The sequence below is a fragment of the Echinops telfairi genome, unplaced genomic scaffold, assembly GCF_000313985.2.
Source record: "Echinops telfairi isolate 266 unplaced genomic scaffold, ASM31398v2 ScPeMD7_4225;HRSCAF=4972, whole genome shotgun sequence".
In the NCBI taxonomy this organism is placed as follows: domain Eukaryota; kingdom Metazoa; phylum Chordata; class Mammalia; order Afrosoricida; family Tenrecidae; genus Echinops; species Echinops telfairi.
Genome location: NW_022108124.1, coordinates 18,349,281 through 18,358,230, shown reverse-complemented (window position 1 = coordinate 18,358,230; position 8,950 = coordinate 18,349,281). Strand labels below are relative to the sequence as shown.

Genomic DNA, 8,950 nt, shown 5'->3' with positions numbered 1-8,950 from the left:
ATACATTTTTAAACTTTTTTTAAGGAATTAAACAAACAAACAAACATGCCTGCTAGCATAGCTGGCTAATATATGCTGAGACATAATATAATCTGATTAATTCAATTTATAAATCTAATTCATTAGATACACAAGAACTGTGTGTTTATCAATATTTTATTTACAGGATTTATAAGTTGGCTTAGTGAGATGTTTGAAATGTTTTAAAGGATTAGATATATTACATTTTAAATTATATATTGAAGTAGTTAAGGAAATTGGATATATAAGTGCTTAACAATAAAATGAAAATAAGCCGTGCTTAAAGACTTTAATAAATGCTTTCCAAAGGACTTTCCTGTACATGGGACCTTATTATCAAGCTGGAATTGTTCTCCCTCCATCCTATGGGAGCTCAGAAACAAGGAAGGGCTCAGCTATGTCTTATTAGTGAATAACAGTATCTCCAGGACCTATCACATTGCCCGGCAGACTGTTTGTGGGCCTCCAATCAAACCCACTGCCCCCAAGTTCATTCCAACTCATAGTGACCCTACATAGGGTTTCTGAGACTGTTTATCTTTATGGGAACAGAGAGGATTTCTGGGAAATCATTTATTGGAACCAGGGACTGGCTGGTGGGTTTGAACTGCCAACTTTGCTGTTAGAAACCCAACGCCTAACCCACAGTGCCACAAGGCCTTCTAATTAAGTAGGCCCCAGATATCCCATTTGTATGGAATGTGTGTCCACCGAACAGAAAATGGATGTGTAAAGAGAGAAGGGGCCTGCTCCAGGTCAAAGTTTGCATCTGCAGGTAGCAACTCAAACAGGATCTCGGAATTCCTAGAGCTCAGCCTTCCTGCCATTACCTGTGGTGATGGAAATAGGTAGTAGCACAGAATGGCAGTCTTGGGTGAGAAAAAGGTCTTGAGGTAAGAGGCAGAGAAGGAAAATAGAGGTCACTCCTGAGGGAAGGCGGGGGCGGGGAGCTGTTGGACAAAGCACTAGCGACATGATTAAATTAGCAACAAGATGAAAGGTGGAAGTCCCAAACTTCCCAGTTTTGGTTAAGGAAAGTCATGTGGTTCTCAAAGACATACACAGTATTGGTTAGAATGCAGAGTGGGTTAAAAACATGTGGACCAGCCCTGCAGTTATGCAAATTCAGAAATGTGCATACCAGAGGCGCTTTGGCAGTCATCCAGGTAATCGCTTCTCCAACACAAGGCTCAGGTTAGCCCTCATACCTCCCAAAGTAAGCTTCCACCACTGCCGTACAGAACACACTTCCTTTTTCCTATTGCCCAGCTCATGAGAGACTGTTACCATCAGACCTAGTTTTGAACATCATTATGGTTGGTACAACCCCTTAATATCACGAGTTTCAAGACAGCTCTGTGGGAAGGAAACCCCCCCATGGCACTTCTTCAAAAGCACCACCAGAGCGGACCCGTCCCACCTTAGCAAGCTCCTCTACGGTCACCATGAAACACAGCCAGGGGACGTATGTCCACGTGTGAATAGGCACGAAACCTGCGGAATAATTAATGACTGATAAAAAGGTGGATTTGGAGTTCACGAGTATTTGGCTGGTAACTTCAGGTGATGTGCAAAATAAACCACTTCCCTTGACAAAGGCATAGGGACTTCTCGGCATTCCCTGATACTTTCAACGCTCCAAGACCCCCTGCTGTTCAAGCCGGAGACGAAGACCCCGCCACAGCCGAGGAAGGCCCATGGTCAGACTCACACTGTGAATCAGAGGGTTCACCTTACCTAGAGAAGTCATGTCTCCCGGAGGCTCCAGTCTCTCACTCTTGCCCATGATCACCTGAGCAGATACTCCGTGGGCCCCAGGTAATGAGTAGTCGCCAGGGAGTGATCCAGCAGGTGCCTCCTTCCTTGCTTTCAGAACCACTGCCATGTCCCAGAACACGTTCTGACCCTAGAGAAAAGCAGCACACACGGTTCATGAGGGGACTGGTGGGGGAACGACTACATCACCGGAGCTTTGAGGACAAGTACACACGTGTCTTTCCTGACAGTCACAAAACACCAAAGGAAAGGAAAAGGCCAGTCACCTGTAATCCCCAAAGTGAGTTGGGCAGAGACTAAGCCTGCCACCTTGACCTCACCTCACTGTCCACTCCAGCATCTGCATCTAGCTTACCAGGGGCGACATGACAGAAATCCAATGGGGAGACTTTTCAGGGTACAGATTTTTCTGAGATTTCAAGAATAAAGCAGCAAGGTTCTGATCCTATAGCTGGAGGGGCCCTGGGGAAGCTCTGCTATCATTTGGCCAGTGATGTTAAGAGGGATGTTTAAGAACAGAGCTTCCGCTCATTCCAATTAGACTTCATGCTGAGAATCTGCATTGCCATCCAGATACAAGAGGGCTTCCAAAAGTTCACAGAGATATGACCAAAATAAATGACAACACAATTTTTTATGACCTTACTGAAGCCCCCTTGTATACCGAATCTGAATCTACATTTTAACAAAATCCTGAAAGGATCTTTGGAGAATCACCAGGGCTATTGTTAAAGTGTAGCTTCTTTTACAGTACATCTAAGGTGGAAAGGCAAACACTTAGCAAAGGGTGGACCTGGGCTGGCCCAGTCTGAAGCCCGCAGCAGCTCACTGCCTTGCTCCTCAACGTGTGGTCCATAGATCAGCAGTGTCAGCATCGCTGGAAACTTGTAAAAAATGCAGAATCTCAGACCACACTGAAGACCCCTTAGAATCTGGATTTTAGCAAGATCCCCAGGAATAAGGGGTGATTAGGATCATCTATAAAGAACAGGTGAGTCCCGGGAAAGAAGCGCACCAACATCCGTGATCCAAAGATTGTAAATTACATGATCCAAATCCAATGAAAGGAATCGTCTGAGCTTAAAATTGTGAGATTCTCGTGTGCAGAAGGCTACGGATGACAGGGCAAGCCCAAAACGCCTTTACAGGATTTACACAGGGAATGAGCCTCCAGTGACTTCCCTCTACCCTTAACGGGGAATGGGAACAACCTGGTTATCAGCACTGGAGAGGGGACGATGGTGGATTGAAATGATTCGTCGGACTTGGTTAAAACCTTGTCATTCGATACCCTTTGTGCTGGATCTGATGGTTACTATTTTCTGGGTTTGTTTTTCCATGTTGGGCTTTCTCTCTATTGTATTGGTCATTGTTGGGAACCTTCTTGACTCTTGCTATGTATTTTCCGATGGTTTTCAGTACAGGAACCCCAGGTGGGGTGACTCTACAGAGACAGTGCAGAATAAAGGTTGGGGGGGGGGGTGTGTGTGGCAGCGGAGGTGGGCGAGCGTTAAGGGGACTTGACATCAACGAGTGCAAGAAGGAAGAAAATGTTCTGTAAGTGATTGTGGTTATCGATTGCACAACACTGCTTGATATGATTTAATTATGGAATGGCACGTTGTCTGGATTTGGTCCTAATAAAATGGTTTGAAAGGAAAAAATAAAGAACAGGTGATTTATGTGTACATTGAGAGTTTTGAGAAATATTGGTCAGATGTCAAACCCTGACTGGAATCACCAGGACAGTTTTTTTTTAAACACAGCTGCCTGGGGTCTTAGGTTCTGATTTAACCACCATGGCCTCTGGCACACCCATGCAGGCCTGAAACACAAACTACTCCAGGCAATTCTGACTCACCACCACCATGCGGCACCGAGCAGCATGGTCCTCGATAGCCTTTCATGGCTGGGACCTTCTGGAGGCAAATCTCCAAGCCTTTCTTCCCAGGGGTCCTGAGTGGGTCTGAACAACTCATCTGTCCTATTAGTTCGTGAGCGCTTAGGCAACTGTGCCACTCAGGGACTCCTGGCACCAGGCATCAGGATCTCATGAAGAGTCCTTCTGGTACTTCTACTATAAAGGTTGAGAACCACAGGTTTATGGAAAAGATTCAACGTCACTTCAAACAAAAAGGAGCATATCTATTACTCTCCAAAGGACTGCGGGCCAGCCTACTAGCCAGGAAGCAAGACTCCTTCCTCCCAGGGCATCGGGTACCTTCTCCTCCTGTTCTGATCCATCCAGGCCTGTCCGAAGACCCTCCCCGGGGGCCCAGACTTTGATGTGGTCAGAGCACAGCTGTGGCCTGGGGGCCTGACGCAGGAGCCTCTCTTCTTCGTCCTCCTCCTCTTTCACTGTCACTGAGCCCCAAGGGGCCAAGGCCACGGTCTCTCTCACGTCTGCAGTCATCTTCCCAGCTCAGTTGGGAACTTCTACAGCTGGGGGCTGCCCAGCAGAGGTCAAGCCCCATCTAATCTTTACGTCTCAAAAACTTCTTCTCGAGTTTCTTCCTAGGATGAGAAGCGTCCACTGCAAAATCAAAACACATTGTTAGCACCAAGCAGAGGTTTCCCAGGAGGCCAGTGAGCCCACGGCTGATTTCCCCAGCACCCAGGCAGCTACCTCTCTGACCCAGGGCACGCTTCTCTCCTCCCTCAGTACGGAAGTATGAAAGTACCCCTGGACAGTCACGGTATAAACAGATTTATATACACTATGCTTTTTTTCGGATCATAAAACTTAAACTCAAGGGGGTTGGGGAATGATTGAGAAAAATCACCTCAGGTTTCCTTCCAGAGAGATTCGCCACATACCATAGAGTTTAAGACATATACAGGGAAAAATAGTTTGTGGGAAAATTCCATGATCTTTTCATTCAACGTTTCCAGGGACTTTCTGAAGGCCTCTCACGTGTGTGTGCTTATAGATTTTGTTCTTAAAAGGGAAAAGCTCTGTGCACACTAACAATGATGATTCTATTGTTTTACGTTGTTTTGTTTTGGTTGGAGGCTATGTCTTTTCCCAATCACCACATTAGCGTGTTTTTAAAGAAGACATTACAACACACAGATTCTGTACTGCCGAGAGACCCGACGGTGTGGGCCCAACAATGACAGGAAACAGCCTGTAAGTCTGGACCTCACGTGTTGTTCGGAGCAGTTGTCTCTGGGTGGTGCCGTGACAGGTAGTTTTGAACTGGGCTTCTACCTTCGGCTGCGCAGTTGACTTTCCAGCAGATACACAGAATCGGGATCGCCGAGGGATCTCGCTCAGAAGGAGGTGCTGATTCAGTGTAATCAGATCCCAGGAAGGGGCTCAACTGGAAGGAACCAACCGGTTTGCGGCCCAAGGTTTGATTTTCCTTTCGTTGGTTTGATTTTTGTATTTCTCCTATCTCCCCAAGTATCCAGTGAGACCTTTTAAAATAAGAAAATAGGCTGCTCATGTTGCTATTCTTCATGTGTATTTGCTTTTTTAAACAACCGCATAATAACCTATGGTACTGATAAATTTCTGTCCTCATAGGAAAAGGGTCAACATACAAAAAAACATACACACACTATACAGGATCACTCTAGGTATGCACCTAGTCCTTTCTCTCTGCATTAGATATATATATGTACAACCGCACACATACGGCTTTGTAAAAACATAACTTTAGATTGCATTTGCATATTGTTCAGCCACCACACTTTTTGTTTCCTACCTCGATTCTTCTTCCAAAATGATCTTGGAAATCTTTCAATTCATACAGATCTTCCTCTTTCTGGGATCAAACTCCAAACTCCCTGGCACCGAGGCGGCTGTGACTCATAGTGAGACCACAAAACAGGGTAGAACTGCCCCTGGGGGCTCCCGAGATAAGGAACTCTCTCCGGAAGTACAAAGCTTCCTCTTCCTTCCGCTTTCTGGGACCGTGTTCCAAGTATTGGTGCGCTGGTGCCTTAACTCTAAGACACTGGTCTGCAGAAGGCTGCAGCCCTCCGCCACAGCCCGACCTCCACCTTGAGCCTTGATACAAGTCCAAATGCCATCCTGAGGACATCACACACTTCTGACCACTGACTGCCCAGGGACAGAGGCAGTGTCAATAAGCAGGGAGAAGCAGGTCACCCCCAGGAAGGTAGCCGAGCCTCAAACTAACTATTGCACACACAGGGCACTAAGGAGGTTGCAGCTTGGCCTCAGCTTTTCCTTCCAGAACAAACACATTTCGATGAACGGCAACGATCGCTCTTGTCGTCCCTGCTCCAGCCTGTTGGACCAGAGGACCCTCCTATTGTTTTACAAATTTCAAACTTCTATTGATGATATCGTGAAAAATAACCACGATGATTCAATGGTATTTTGCTTACCTATGGAAGCATGCTGCTTCTACCGATTTTTAAGTTTTATATACATGGTTGGTTTTGTGATGTTCAGCAGACCTTGTTCTGATGGTCTGGCCTTTTCCCCCCTCTGTTCTCTTTGCTGCTTCCCCAAAACTCAAATTCACTGCCACCGAATCAATGCTGACACATAGAGACCCTATAGCAGTGATTCTCAACTTGTGGGTCGAGACCCCTTTGGGAGTCCAACAACCCTTTCACAGGGGTCGCCTGATTCTTAACATTAGCAAAATGACAGTGATAAAGTAGCAACAAAAGTAATTTTATGGTTGGGGGTCACCACAACATGAAGAAGTGTATTAGAGGGCCGCAGCATTAGGAAGGTTGAGAACCACTGCCCTATAGAAAAGGGTAGAAATTGCCCCTGTGAGTTTTGAGACTGTAACTCTTTACAGACGTAGAAAACCCTGTCTTTCTCCATTGTAGCAGCTGGTAATTTCCAAACGTGGACCATGAGGACCAAGCAGATTCCAGCCCAATTTGTAACCATTATGCCACCAGGGCTCCTCTACGCCGAGTAAGATCCATTCTCATCACTGCTGTCACTCTCTGGTAATTTTCCATAGGAAAATGAGTACACAATATTTTACGTAACGACTCCATCTGTACACCACTCCTTTAGCAAAAGCTTGTGCTTCCGGTTTATTTCTTCAATAATTAGTACTTTCACATTCTGTGCAGTTTCCATTCTGTCATACTATTCTTTAAGAATAAATAGGATTGGGGCAAGGGAACTGATAGCAATGATGACTGTATAATAACCCCACTTGAGGGAAACAAATAACAGAATTGTAGATTACTGGATATATTGGATGGGGTAAGATACAGCTTAAAATATACATAGAGAGAGAATAATAATAATAATATATAATAATAACAAGGGTTCCTGGGAGGAAGGGTGGAGGAGGGACGGAATAAAGGGGAACTGACATCGAAGAGTTCAAGGAGAAAGAAAATATTTTGAAACTGATTGCAGTAGCAATGGTACAAGTATGCTTGCTGTATTTGAATTATAGAATGTTACGACACCTTTAAGAGCTCCCAATAAAATGATGAATAATTAAAAATAAATAAATAAGGATTCCTGGTTCAACAGTACGCACAGTGGATATCGATACATACTGTCAATTTACTGTCTAAAGGGCTACCAAACCACCTCACCACTTCACAGTTGCACTCTCCTATCCATGGGAGGATGACCACGCTTTCTGAGCCCATAGAGTAAGTCTACAGGGTCACGTGAGTGGGAGTGGACTTGGCAGCAGTGAGTTTGGGTTCACCTTGTTACCATGTTTGGCAGACGAGACCCCTCAAGAGATGGATCCACAGTGGCTGTGACAATCGCATAGCAATAAGCTGTGTGGCCTCCTTGTGGCAGTTACACAATCTCCTATAAACTTGAGGAAGGGGTGGAGTCTGGCCTGTCAATTAGGCCGCAGCTTGATGACCTCATTTGGAGGCTGAAGGAGATGAACAGCTCACTGGAGGCCAGACACACTCTCTGCTTGTCTCCCTGCGAGACATTTCCTGTTGACAAGCCACATGGAGCTTCGCTGATGGAGCCAGGAGCTGGAGGAGCCACGGGGAGACCCACACCAGCGCTGAGATGCTTCCACCGCCACTGGATCCACAGGACTTTCTACCCACTAGCCTGTGATCTTCCTGCATTGAGAGTCATTGCATGTGTTGCATGAGTCTGAAGAGGGATTTATAGACTAGTTTTGGGTATATGGGCTAATATCAGACTTAGGGACTTGATCTGGACTAGGCTGGGATGTTTTCTCCCATGTCAATGTTTCCTTCCATTTCTCTTTAGACCGTTTATTAGAAAAGGGTGCTTACATTTTATTCAACCCTCTTCTTCCGCAGCTTGCCTTGAAGATCACGTGCTTTTGCCTCCTTAACGTACTCATTATTCTATTGAATACATTGCATTGCTTGAATAAGGTCATGCTCGCGTTCCTGAGTCAAATCTTAATTCGGGAGTGTAGTCCATGACCTAGTGGAATTCTCCCTTCTGGAAGGCGTGTGAGGCTCGTTCCACTTTGTGTCGGTGGGAGGGCTCTTCTCCAGTACTCATCAGACCCCAATCTGCCACTAGCCGCAGGTGGCACATTATCAAAGGCTTCCCTTCCAAGTCGACCCTTTCTGCGTTCCACTGCAATCCCTTCTCTCCATCTGCAGGACCATCCTGGCCGCATCACCGGGATCTGCCCGGTCCCCAGGAGGGTCTGCATCCATGCTACCCGGGAGCCAAGCCTCCGCCAGGAAGCGGCCTCAGTGCCCAGCGGGGACGCCAAGGAGCCGCCCCCCGGGCAGCACAGCTGGGATCCCCGTACCCAGCGAGCTGCCCCTCGCTCCGCGGTCTTGGACTGGTCCCTCCTCCGCCCCCGACACCCGTGCCCGCCCCTCGCCGCCGTCGGGCTCACCGTGCACCGCGGGAAAGCTCGGCTGGAGCTCACGGGCTCCGAAGCAGGAGGGCAGCGGGCCGAGCGCTCGGAGCCCACTCGTGCGAGAACAATGACCGGACAGGAAGTGCCTCGGGATGGGCTTCCGGTTCTCGAAATAGCCTGACCGGTCTCTCTAGGAAGCTCGGAGGTGCTCTCTTCTCTATGGGTGTCCAATAAAGCCCCGGGCCTGGGCGGGGAGAGAAGCGCTGGATTGCAGCGGCTGGGAGGATGCTGCGGGGAGCGTGTGAGCGCGGAGAAGCTTCCCAGGCTGCGCGCGGGCATTAAGCCAGGTGAGCGCCCTGGAGCCTAAA

At 47.3% G+C, this 8,950-nt stretch overlaps 1 protein-coding gene across 4 annotated transcripts in view; it reads right to left on the bottom strand.

The window, feature by feature from the left end:
- Positions 1 to 8,703, bottom strand: part of ZNF35 (zinc finger protein 35) — a 12,299-nt gene extending 3,596 nt beyond the window's left edge. The window contains exons 1-4 of one of the 4 annotated variants that reach the window (XM_045295026.1): positions 8,619 to 8,677; positions 4,945 to 5,217; positions 4,019 to 4,330; positions 1,759 to 1,927 (exon numbers count right to left, since the gene is read on the bottom strand). In XM_045295026.1, the coding sequence (XP_045150961.1) occupies positions 1,759 to 1,927; positions 4,019 to 4,210 (361 nt within the window). In that variant the 5' untranslated portion in view covers positions 4,211 to 4,330; positions 4,945 to 5,217; positions 8,619 to 8,677. Of the gene's footprint in view, positions 1 to 1,758; positions 1,928 to 4,018; positions 4,331 to 4,580; positions 4,877 to 4,944; positions 5,218 to 8,618 lie in introns of those variants that run through there. The other 3 variants (XM_045295025.1, XM_004708544.2, XM_045295027.1) reach the window with 3 other exon arrangements.
- Between the last annotated feature and the right edge of the window lie 247 nt (positions 8,704 to 8,950).